Raw genomic sequence first — 13,731 nt, 5'->3', positions numbered from 1 at the left:
GCTTTCACACAGTGTAGTGTTAAATATAGCACATTAATGACGATCATCATTTTGAAAACAATTTGACAATTTGTATTTACAAGTACTTTAGTGTTTAAAATGTTAAAACTAATTAAGATATTATTATTTGTAATAACACAACTTAAATAAATTGCTCTTTTAATTCATTTTCTATATTAATTAATGATTTTTTTGTTGTATGACAACTTAAATTCTTATCTTCACTATTTATTGTTTAATTTTTAATTTAAACTCCAATAAACATTCCCTTTTAATAGGGCTGATAAAATAAAAAAAATAAAAATCAGAACTGAAACAACAACACATTTATTTGAGTGAACAATTCCTTCAAACTATCCCTGTGTTATGCTACATTTATGCAAACTGAACAGGATAGACAATAACTCATTTCAGCGAACACCATAATGTCACAGCTAACATACCAGCTAAACTTAACCCATTTGAACTGAGAAACCGTGCCTAAATCTGTTCTGGAAGTCCATCAGACAGAACTGAACACATCAGCTGAACACAGAGCTGAAACATCTGATCAGCGCCTCATCAGCTGAGCTGGCCTTTTGATCAGCAAAACCTCAGAGCGGATTATTCCCTACAGGCTTTCGGAGAGATAGCTTTAGGCACTATAGTACAGTATATCATCACATGGCTTTCCTCAGAGTCAAACGTGTAAAGACAGGCAAACGGGGACAAAGCAAAGCCATGAAGCTCAGCCAGACAACAGAGAAACTGAACTGCGACTCTGAAAAAAAACAAGCTCAGCTCAGAATATGAGTAATAATAACCAATATGCTGTTGACCCAGTCCAAAATACGATGAAAAAGGATATTAAAAAACAACATATCACTGCAACTGCGCTGATGTTGTGAGCTTGAAATAATGCCACATCTAAAAAGGAACATTTTTGAGCAGACATACATGATTCTGGATAAAAAAGGTCCCTTTTTTATTATTATTTACAGGTAATCATATAGTTTTTGCAGTCTATTTAACATCTAAATATACTTTGATTTCATTTTTTAAAAGAAAACATGTTGAATGAATAGTTCATTAGTTTACTAGTTTCATTACTGGATGAATCAGCATTTTTGAAAGAATCGTTTAAATATGGAAACTGCAACATTTACATACAATTACTGAATTTTGAGTTTCTATTTTGCCGTTTTGAGGGTTTTTTGTTTTTGTTTGTTTTTTTTTGCAAAATTTAGTTCATAGACCTTCACAATTCCAAACATATATCCTGGAATTATGTGTTTTTTTCATATTGCGACCATGCAATTTCAAGCTGTAAATTTGCAGTTCTAAACAAAAAACTCACAATGACTATGTTTACATAGACATCAGTAATGGAATTATTTGCTTTTATCTGACAATAATAAGACAATAATATGATTAAGGTGTTTACATGAATTGCTTTTTAAATGTTCCTTTCATGATCCCAATTTACATGTTATAGCACATAATTCGATTAATGTAATGTCACCACGCTATTCACATTTCTTCCGGAGTTTCATGTTTTTATAGTTTAATTTTTAATTAGTCACTTTTAACTGCAGTTTGGCACTTTCACTTTCATTCAGGAACATTTCATGCATGCCCCCATGACAAATGAGATATTGGATGAGAGTATGAACTGCTGGAAGAGTGTTGTTTTAATGGAATTTGATACGGCACGTCATATTGGAAAAAACTTCCGCATTTCTTGATGCAGGTGTCTGTGGTCCTTCACTGACTCGGTAGGTGCAGAGAATAGTGTCAAACAGCCGTGTGTGTATAGACTATTCTGATGCAAAACGCGGCGAAAGTTTGATTAAGGTGTTTACATGTCTGTACTGCACTTTATTAATGCGACAGAAATCGGCCTACTCCACATGTCTTCATTCGATTTCTGTTTATTTTAATTGTGACCTTAATCTGATTAAATTAATCAAAAATTTCTGTTTACATGGTAGAATCTTATTCAGAGTATTGTCTTAATCGCATTAAAATAGGATTATTGGTGTCCATGTAAACATACTCACTGCAGTCACAATAGATTGAATTATATATTTATTTTAACTGTTTAATAGCTGCCACTTATAACATTGTCACTGAGTACATTTACATGGACAACAATAATTTGATTCTAATACGATTGAGACAATACTCTGATTAAGAGCCTACCATGTAAACAGCGATTTTTGATTAAAACGGTTAAGGTCATAATCGGACTGAACAGAAATCAGATGTGGAGTATGCCGATTTTAGTTGCATTATTAAAGTGCAGTACAGACATGTAAACACCTTAATCAAACTATTACCATCATGTAGGACGTTTCGCCGCGTTTTGTCACAGGATAGATCACATACAGACAGCCATTTGACACTATTCTCTGCACCTACCGAGTCAGTGAAGGACAATAGACACCTGCATCCCAATAAACGGAGGTTTATTTTTATTCCTTACGGCGTGCTGTGCCAAATTACATTAAAACAACACTCTTCCACAAATGCTGGTACAGAATTGAAATGTTCTTGAATGAAAGTGAAACTGCAGAACTGCAGTTAAATCTGAAAAATTAAAAATGAAACACCTGAAATTACATGAAACTCCAGAGGAAATGTGGATAGTCTGATGACGCAACGACGTTAATCGAATTATGTGCAATAGCATGTAAAACAGGATCATGAAAAGAACATTTAAAAAGCAACTCATGTAAACACCTTATTCATATTATTGTCTTATTCAGATTAAGGCTAGTAATTCGATTACTGATGTCTATGTAAACATAGTCACTGATAAAATCTCCATATAAAGCATCAAGTTACTTTCACAAGGTGTTTAACAATTCTTTTTTGATCGCTTTCACAGCCATCAGTTTTGAAACTAGGAATATTCATATGAAGCAAAGCTGTTTCCTAACTAAATGACAACTGCTCTCTCTATTTCAGAGTGAACAGAATATGAATGTGATCTTACTTTACTTACTCAAAGGTTTAATAGAAAGAAGATTGATTGTCATTTAATTAGACTTTGTGGGTGTGTGAATTATTATGATCTTAGGTGATCAATCTTTCTGCACGTTAGCTTGAAGGCGTAGAAGTGACACCCGTCAGCATTACATTTTAGACCATTTTAAAACAAACAGTCCAATTACAAACACGTTTGATGTGCGACTATTATGATTATGGTCTGCCAAAAAATCCCTACATATTTAAACTAAGAGAACCAAAATGAACAGTTCAAAACTGAAAATAACAGAAGGGTTCAAAACCATAAAACCACTCGCTCTCTCATTTCAAGTATCTGAGACGTCACTCGAGTGACTCATTTCAAAAAGAAACCCAACCTGATCAAAAATCTCAAGTGTGTAACAATTATATCAGAAGTATTAACGTTTAAAAGTTGGGAAGGGCTTTGGAAATGAGTCATCACCAGATTGAGGAGTCATTCAGCTACAATCTGCTGAGCGGATCACACACACACACACACTTGGCCAACAAAAGAGCTCTTGACTGTCGTATTAGTAACAGGTGCAAAACAAAAACAACAGACTGGAGAACAACCAAAACACCACACACGTGCATGTGACTGCATGCAAACGCAAGAACACACCTAAAAGCTGTATCCTATAGTTTGATCTAGGACATGGTAATGACAGGACGTACTCATTTAACTAACAACATTTACAGCAGCTCACATGATGCTGAAGATCTTTCTATTAGTATTGATCGATAGTGGTACTTTAGTAGCTTACAGTAAAGACATAAACAGTCATATAGGGAATTGAATTATCCTACAAATTATGTTATTAGGTTTGTATTTTTATAACATCATTGTAGTCTATCATAGGGCTGCACTACATATCATTTCAACATCGATATCTCAATATGATCATTGGCAGTAGTCACATCGCAGGATATGCAATGGTAAATATGGTTTATAATTGATCATTTTCATGTGTTTTTGAGGTCTGTGACTGTATAATTATTTTTTAAAGCATTCAGGTATAAGAAATTGTATTGTTTGTAATTTTAACAACAATTAATTTTAATGAATTATTTTTATTAATTGATAATTTTATCTGAATACTGTTAGACTTTAAAATCTATATAAAAAAGTTTATTTCAATAGTATCTTTTTTTTAAATTGTATTTATCTATGCTTGTAGATGGTTTATTATATTTTATGCAGATACACTGCATAGATATTCAAGTATCTGATGATATTGTATCCATATCACAATGTATATCACACAATAACAAAATATTGCAATGTTAGATTTTTCCAATATCATGCAGCCCCAGTCTATCAGAGTAGAATGAGTAGATTTAGTTGCACTGTACCCAACCCAGGCTCAGTTTGATTATGTACCCCTGTATACATTTCTGAAGAGAGCAAAAATACCTCAGAGGAGCTACTTTTTTTGCAGTTTTTGTTTTCGCCAATCCACCAGAGGTCAATGTGTATGCTTTTTCGGAGTTCACATTTCTCTTGCGAGTGCAATTCGTGCCTGCTGTTCTCTTGTATATCTACCAGAGGCCGCTGTCAACTGACTGAATGACTGACCAACTGACCGATGCCCCCACACTCCCCCTTCCCTAAACCCAACCAACAGTGTTTTAAAAAGCACCGATTGACCCACTTACCCTCCTCCCTAAACCCAATCGCAGGGTTTTAAAAAGCAAGCCAGAAAAATAAAAGCCCCATTATTTTTACCACGTTTTCAGATTTTACCACATTCTCACCCTGTTATTTCCTTGTTTATTTTATTTCTTAGCTTTTGTTTTTGTCTTACCTGCTTTCCTGAACCGTTCTTCACCGAATTCGAACCCTGTTGTCACGGTCAACTCCGCTCTGTGTCTTAAGTCCACCAACATACATGTCAAGCTACCGGACAAACTAGTAACAGCGAGAAAGCTATCCATACAGAGATAAGAAGTCAGCTGGTAAGCGAGAAAAGGAACTGGCTACATAATTCGCGACCTCCAGAAATGTATATAGGGCTACGTTTTCAGAATGAGCCTATGTTGATTTTACCAGTTTCTGACCAGCACCAACAGCAGAGGAAATCATGGTGTATGCTAATTTTCCAGTTTTGAGCATGATAAGTGCCACCAAAATAATTATATATGAGCAATTCCATGCAAATGTCAGCCTTGCCATAAAAAAACAATTAAGTTTTCACCAAAATATGGAAACCGTTTCTAAGATTTTTTGTGTAGGTTTGTATTTTGCAGTACTTTAGAAATACTCAAAAATGTCTCTGTCAATGTTTTCAAACTACTATACTTAATTTACCAAAGTCACACAAGTGGCAATTTCACATCCGTCACATCCATAACGGAGAGACGTCACATCCATAACGACGATATTTCTTCATAAATGCAAAAATATGAAATAAAATAAAATCAATAATGTTTGTTCTATAAAGAGCCAACTCTTAATCTTTTGATTATTATTATTTTGGATTGTGCAGTTTAATTTACAGAATTTCTACAAAGTATACTGTAAACTCTGATACTTTTTTGGTCACATCAATAACGCATGTTTATTTTCCTCATATAAAGTACAAAACATGTTTACTGATTCATATTTTTCTGATCTCATAACTCTGTGGTGAGTTGTTCTAGAAAATAAAAAGATGTTTCAATATAATGTTAACATATACTTTCATATATATATATTTATATATTTATTTATATATTTATTTATATATAATTATTCCAATTGAATAGCAATAATAAAAATATTCACGTAAATAATAATTGGGTGTTTTTATAATACCATGCCCCTATAAGACTTGATGCTGATAAAATCTGCATAGAACATCCATATCTTGTTACAGAAACTATTTACTAGTTAAAAATAGATGAACTGTGTCCAAGTACTGATCCGTGTTACAACCATCATGTATATTTAGAAGTGGTCATTACAGCGTTCGAACTTCACACTTTACACTAAAGGTGCCCTGGATCTGTACCTCCATGATTACTGGTGTGAATATGCACTTTTGTTTGTGTGTGTTACTATTCAGTGCTTTCTCAGCTATGCGGCCATTCACACATCATTTAAGATGCCATCAAGGAGCACTATGGAACACCGTGTTCCAAACCTCATGTACCCATGTCACTAAATCCCACATAAAAAAAATAAAAATACTCACAGAACAGCTTGGTTCACTGAAGGAAACAGTATGAACTTCTTAATGACCAATCAAAAGCACACAAGAAACACACTGTACTCTGACCAGAAGTAAACTAAACTGAAAGTAAGTAAACGGTCAGTGAGTCCGCATCTTCAGGTGAGATTTCTATAATCTACAGGCATTTCTACAAAACAACACAGCCATCTGTTCTTAAAAATAACCCACAAAGACTAAAAATACACTCTGACGTACAGAGAAAACAGCCTTTCTCTAAGGCAACGCAAATAGGCTTATATTAATCCTACTTGGAAATGCTATAATGCAACGCCATAATATTTTGACATGCTTAAGCCACAGATACGAAATCGACATTAATCGTGCAAGCAGCGAAGCGTATTTGTGTAAAATCTAGCAACCAAAAAACGCTCGAAAAATGACGGATATGTGCTTTTAAAAATTCAACGCAGCAGATTGGAAAATGGAGCATGAAACTAAGATGGAGCGAAATCATGAGAAATGCCATGTTGAGCTGCCTATGAATGAAACATTGATTAGGGCTTATTGAAATTTAATCACAGGAGAAGCAGCCCTCATTGGACTGCCATTAGAAGTGGCGTCGTCAGGACAAATGAGCCCATCGCTGGAGGGGAAGACCCTGCTGCCAGATGGCACGGGCCACGCGACAGCTTTTCAACGGCTCGCAAACACATTCTCGCAAAAGAGAGCGAGTGAAAAGCAGGAGGCTGTGTGGTCGCTATAATTAGCGTACTCTTCGTCAGCTGACCTGAGAGGCCTGTGTTGTGCTTTTTTTCTATTGAAAGGAATCAGTATTTGCTAATTTTAAGCAGTTTTTGCTAATGAAGGTAGATCTGATTGAATGCTTGAGAATGCAGCTGCCATCTAAAGTGGTTTCATTTCTCAGTTCAATAATTGAGACAAGTAGTTCAGTCAACTTTTAAAGAATTACATTGTTTTCATTTACTCACTTTCACATAGGCATGAAACGATAACCAGTTTTAAGATTTACCGTGGTTTGAAAAAGTCAAGATTTTAAAACCGCTATAATTTTGTTATATCGTGTCTAAGGTATATGTAAGGTCTTTTTAATTATGTTGTAAAGAAATCTGTGTTTTTGAAACTAATGAAGATAGCAGAAGTCAATGATTTGACATGTTTACTGTTCCGAAATATTGCAAATGTTTCCTAAAATAAAATGTATTGTGTTCAATTGGGAAAACAGTTGTTGGTTTTTACCCAGACACTTAAAAGGAACTTATTTAGAGCAGTATCACAATAGCGTGAAAACGCAAACGTGTGAAATTTTTATTCAAGGTTATCATACCGAATCTTAAACCAGCCCAGGTCTACTCTCATGTTGTTTAACGTCGGCATGAAATTAGGCAGGCTGTTATTTAGCATTTCTTTGCGGATGTCAAACCTTATTAAAGCACTGATAAAAACAGGCAGAGACTTTTTTGCTTAGAAATTGCTAAAGAAAATTACTGCAATGAAATCTGAACGAAACTGAATTCAACTGAATTTGAAGTAGAAAAACTGAAATGGAATCATTTTAGAAAACACTATTAAAGGTTGTGTTTCATTTACAATTTAAAAAAACATTGCATATTAGGACAGTGTATTATTTGAATAAGGCGACATGGTGGAGCAGTGGGTAGCACTGTCGCCTCACAGCAAGAAGGTCGCTGGTTCGAACCACAGCTGGGTCAGAGTTTCTGTGTGGAGTTTGCATGTTCTCCTCATGTTCGTGTGGGTTTCTCCCACAGTCCAAAGACATGTGCTGTAGGGTAAGCTAAATTGTCCATAGTGTATGCCCTGGTCCTTCAGGTTAGGGGTTGAGTGTTGGGCAAACAACTTTTGGTTACGAAACACCAATGGTGCGGTTAAATATCAACTTCGATATAAATAGCCCTGGGAGTACGCAAGTATTATTTCGATATGCAAATATTCAAATTTTGTGATTTGTTATGGATCAGTTAGAACAAATAATGATTGGCATCTTTGACATCAAACTTGGCATGATGGCATATTTGAATATGCAAAAGTAAATATGATTTCAGACATGCATCTGGATAATTTTCAAGTAATAAATCACAAAATGTAGTCATTCTTTAATGTTTAATATAAGATTACGAAAGTATTTTCTATTATAATATCAGATTATAAGAGAAAAGACTGTTTTATTATTCCAGCCACCACCATTCACTTTAAATAAACAGAAAAGAGTAGCATGAACATTCTGCTGAACATCTCCTTTTGACTTGGATGAAGAAAAATCACAGGCTTTGAAAATACATCAAAATGAGTAAACGATGAACAAAATCCCTGTGTGAACTGTTTGTTTAACTCCATCTAAACACCCCTAAGCGCCAATTTCATCACTTAATGTGTGAACAAGGAAGATGAAGGAGGTGGAAACTCCACGGAAAATGCTCTGACATGGAAAACGCTCTGGAGCACAACCACAAACCAAACCAAAAAGCAGTCAACGCTACGGGAAACAGGATGAATTTGCCAAAGTTTGCTCAAACCTGTCGTGCAGCACTGGTTATTAGTGGCAGGAAGTGTCCTGGCCTACCAGCATATTAAAGTTGTCACATTCAAGGGAAGTGACTCAGTGATTTGGTCACTAGAGCCACACCTACAGGCTGGAGCCAGATCATGGCCTGAAGCTCAACAACTGATAGGGAAATGTGTTCTGAACTCACAATAACATCAGGATGCACCAAAGATGAGCAACAGTGCCAATTCCTTAGCACAAATTATAACTATTCAACTCTAGACATTACCAAATAATATATAATAGGTCATTTGTAATGTTAACCCTCTCTTTGGTCATCTGAGATGAAAAAGGCTCATTATCAGTAGTACATTAAAGAATGTTTTTACTGAAGCTGTAGGTAGTCTTTGGTGATTCGTAAAATGAAAATCAGCAGTTTTGAGAGTCATAATGAACACATACAGGCAAAACAAAATGAATACATGTGGATCTTAATGACATTGCAGTATTTTGAAGCAAAACAATCAGCTTGTGCAATAAAAGATACATTATATACATTAAGAATATGTACCAGATTGTAGTGAATGTGCTCAGGAGCATTTGATGTGAATTAAAAGTAAAAGATTTTTAATTGCATGCAATCAATGTCATCAGGATCTACTGGTATTGGTCCCAATTTATATTTATAAGTGGCATTTACTTTACTTATTTACTTATGTCTATTTACTTACCATTTATTTACCACTATTGTGGTCCTATTGAATATTATGATACTTATTGTGCTATTGAGGTGGAAAATGGAGGTTAGGGACGTGTTTTGATGGTATAAGTACAGTTAGTAGGTTAAGTGTTTTTATATATGTAATAACAAATTAATTACAGATGTAATAACATGCAGACACTTCTTTAAATATGGAATACAATGCAAAAACATGAACGTACATAATATGTGCATTGTAACAAATTATTAGTTTATATGTGAGCACATAGTAGTTAATACAGCTTCATATAAAGTGGGGCCTATTTTAGTGTTCCCTGTATATGATTTTTTGACTTTCAGTGTCATTTACTTACATTTTATGAGGACCACGGCTAAATATTACAGCTAAATATCTTCTCTAATGTTTTAGTTAAAGAAATAAGTTAGATTTATTTTATTTTTCTGAATTTTCCCTTTAACACAAAAGTTGGCAAGGCATGTAATTGGTGCTCTATGCTCTTCCACATCTGACCACGCAGCTATAAAAGTATCAAGCCTGTGGGTCACTGGTAATGGATTAAAATCAGGACATGATGTTTTGTATACAAAAGTGTAACAAAAGGACAAAGAAATACAGCCCAAAGCAATAAACGCAAGTGCAGACATGAATAATATACATTTTGAGAGACATCAACAAGATGTCTTCAAGGACTTTACATAATGTGAAGACGCCAAGACTTGTTTACAAAACGATAGCGTAGGAATGTACACTAGAAACCATTCATTCATTGCCAAATGTATTAAATTAATACTCTGCATAAATCAGATAAATATATTAATGAAATACAATGTTGTGTATTTTGATCATTCAAAAAAAATAACCTTAAATTAAACAATAAGCGTCTTAAACTCGCTTTGTTTATAATTGTAGTTTGCCATGCTGTGTCTACAGCGCTCAAAGCGCAGACGAAAACAAAAACACTCACCGCTCGCTGTGGAGACAGAAACAGCCAGAAAACACGCAGCAAGAAGTGGGAAACTAGCAAACAAGCGTGATAAAGTTCTCATTGTGTCGAAATGTAGTTCTTCAATGAACTTCTCGTCGGTCTCAAGAGTCGTTCGGTGTGAATCCGTTGCGCCGTTATGACTACAGGCAAGATTAGAGGCGAGAGGGACAATATGTGCGCTCCCACGTGTATCTCTGCTCTCAGCCAATTACGTGCTGTTTTTACATACAGCCCCGCCTCTGGCCACGCCTATCTCGGGTTGTTACCGTGAATAACGGTGTGCTGTTGGATTGACTTGATAGTGTAAACAAAACAGCTCGGCTGGTTTACAGAACGGGAAAACATTTGGTAGGTTCAGGCATTTTCCCATGTTTAAAGGGGGAGTCAAGCGAATAGTGGCAAATACGTACTTAACCATATGTCATTGAAAACCTGTGAACTCCATTATTGTGGAAATAACTTATTAACTTGTTAGAAATGTGGTAACTAATGGTTATTGAAATAAGACACGCCCAAATCAGGACAAATAACGATTAAGATTATTTACACACACACAAGCGCGTGTGCAAATAACAAAGAAGTATGAAAGAAAGAAAGAAAGAAAGAAAGAAAGAAAGAAAGAAAGAAAGAAAGAAAGAAAGAAAGAAAGAAAGAAAGAAAGAAAGAAAGAAAGAAACTTTAAAATAACTAGATAATAGGCAGTGGTTAAAAGTAACAAATTACAAAATACTTAAATTACTGTAATTGAGTAGTTTTTCTTAGGAATTGTAATTTACTAAACATGTGTACGTTTACTTTCTCTTGAGTACCTTTTTAGTGTTGTATTTGTACTTTCACTCTATTATTTTCCTTCATCCTGCAGTCACTACTTTATTTGATTCTTGTTTATGGGGATTGGCTAAGTGGAAAAATCAGTCCTGTGAATCCTGTCCAATCAAATCATACATAGAAAGTAGCAACCTCAAGGCATAGGCACGTTATAAAAGCAGCAGTGTTTAGAAACATTAATAATGTCCAGATTCTTTATACGCACTAACTCAGAGAGACTGTTTAGACACTGATGCGAAGATAAAGGATGTTATATGATGACTTAAAAATGTGGCTTAATAACTAAATCCATTACAGAATGTTACGCTTACACATGCCTGCACAAATTGCATGTAAACGCATCAGCCGTTCACATCGTAATAACCACTACTCTTGAGTACTTTTTAAAAGGGCTACTTTTTATTCACACTTTGAGTAATATTTACAACAGATACATTTACTCTACTTTCACTACATTTTTCAGCAAGTAATGGTAGTTTTATTTGAGTATGATTATTCAGTACTCTTTCCACCACTGAAAAAAAGCCAAACGTTAACCAAAAACATTGTGGGAGCATTTATGTTCTTTGAGAAAATGTGATGGAAAATTACTTACTATTACTTTGTAAATTATTACAGCTTCTTGTATACAGTATAACTCTGAAGTCATCTTTCCAGCATTCTGCTGTGATTAAAAGACTAATAACAATACGAAAATATAAAAAATAATCGTTGTTGATGATGATGTTGCTGTTGTTTTTAACATAAATATAGTATAAGGCACCAGTATAGGGAACCATGAAGGCTTCCTTTTAGTTGTACTAAAACATTTCTGCAGTGTTCTGAGAATGTTACAAAGATCAACAGAGAACGTTCCCAGTTCTCCCAAAATACCACACATTAACATCATGAGAACATTTTAAGATGTTACAGAAAATTACAATAATGTCAGTCACATTTCAGTCTTGTCATATATTGTTCTTATACAATGACATATATATATATATATATATATATATATATATATATATATATATATATATATATATATATATATATATATATATATATATACAATGGTTATCAGTGACATATACAATAATCGTATACAATGACATAAAATACACTATATAAAAACAGAATCTTCAGAGCTTCTTTTAAAGATATAGCCATTTATTTTTATGTTTTTTCATGTTATTTTAACAGCCTGACACTGCGTTGTTAATTCTGCAACTAAAAATAAAATGTTTTGCTTTATAAAAGTTGAAAACACAATGGGCCTAACCATTACTCAGATATAAAGCAATGCAGCATTCATGCAAAGGCAGTAATTGAGCTTTGCAAGGTTAAGATAGTGGGTGTGTTGCTCTGGCAGAAATGCATTTATGCATGCGGGTCGATGCAAAGTGTGGGTGTTGGTCAGCTGCTGATTATTGGTGATGTTTTATGCTGAAAACACACTTTTCTTTTGCCTTTGTGTGAGCAAAGCTTCAAGAAGATGCATGCCAAAAAGCACGGTATATAATAGAAATGCTATTATATTAAAGGACTTCAGTGGTCTTCACAAAGTCAAAATGTTTAAGGAGACCTATTGTCCATGCACCACGAGATTCGACTTGATGCATAATGAAAAAAGTCTCTCTTGGCTCTGTGGCAGGAGCCTTTAAGAGCTTGTGTGTCTAAAGATCTAAATGCTCAGTCACTTTAGTCAGACTCACTTGATTTGATTGAATATAAAGCGAGTTTGATTTTTTTCCTCAAGCACAGCCACTAATCTTTAATAACATAATGGATGTCGGCTGTGGAGAAATCATGGAGCTGGATTTCAAACATCAGGCCTCACAGAATATCCGTCTTATTTAGCGTCACTTACTGAGCTTCATTTGTGGCCTTTACGGGAAATAATGCAATCAATTATAAGGCTGGATTGAATCAGTTGTGCATTACAGGGTGCATTTAGCTGTGTAATTGCTGTATTGAGTCCTGGAGATGTTCTTGGACTGCTGATCCACTGCTGTTCTCACTTTTGCATCTGGTTTCTCCAATTTTGTGAATTTCTGAGAACAGACCGCTCTGACGAAAGCACTTGTAATACATGGAAATTGTAAACAACTGGTTTTAGACTCATCCTGCTGGGTGTCTAGGTCTATTCTGCCATCTTGTGGCAACTATCAATTAGCAGAGTGTTCGTAATTGATACTGAAAGCTGTATATATAGCTAAATATATTATTTTTTAAACTTGCTATAGCCTACACAGTAAAGCTGTTTAAGGCAAATCTGTATTTTCTTTAATTTTTATTTGTTTGTCTGTTTACTTGCACATGTTTTCTATTTTTCCCCTTTAAGCAATTTTCTTCATGCAGTAAAGACTTAAAATGGAATGAATATGTGTGTATGTGCGTGTTTATGTGTGTGTGTGCATATAATTCAATATAAAACATTATTAATATATAATATATATTTTATTATTTGACAACATAATTTTTATAACATATTTACAACTAAATCATACAATAAAGACATTTATAAAGATAAAAATGTTTTCCTTTAAT

General features: G+C 34.4%; 1 protein-coding gene across 2 annotated transcripts in view; it reads right to left on the bottom strand.

Moving 5' to 3' along the window:
- The window catches only part of mfge8b (milk fat globule EGF and factor V/VIII domain containing b), a 48,351-nt gene extending 37,805 nt beyond the window's left edge, over positions 1-10,546 (bottom strand). For both annotated transcript variants that reach the window (XM_056451589.1, XM_056451590.1), the window contains exon 1: positions 10,351-10,546. In XM_056451589.1, coding sequence (XP_056307564.1) covers positions 10,351-10,432 — 82 coding nt within the window. In that variant the 5' untranslated portion in view covers positions 10,433-10,546. The remainder of the gene's footprint in view (positions 1-10,350) is intronic.
- Between the last annotated feature and the right edge of the window lie 3,185 nt (positions 10,547-13,731).

This window comes from Danio aesculapii, chromosome 25 (genome assembly GCF_903798145.1).
Source record: "Danio aesculapii chromosome 25, fDanAes4.1, whole genome shotgun sequence".
Lineage (NCBI taxonomy): Eukaryota > Metazoa > Chordata > Actinopteri > Cypriniformes > Danionidae > Danio > Danio aesculapii.
Note: the sequence above shows the minus strand (reverse complement) of the source record. Positions and strands in the feature narration are given on the sequence as shown.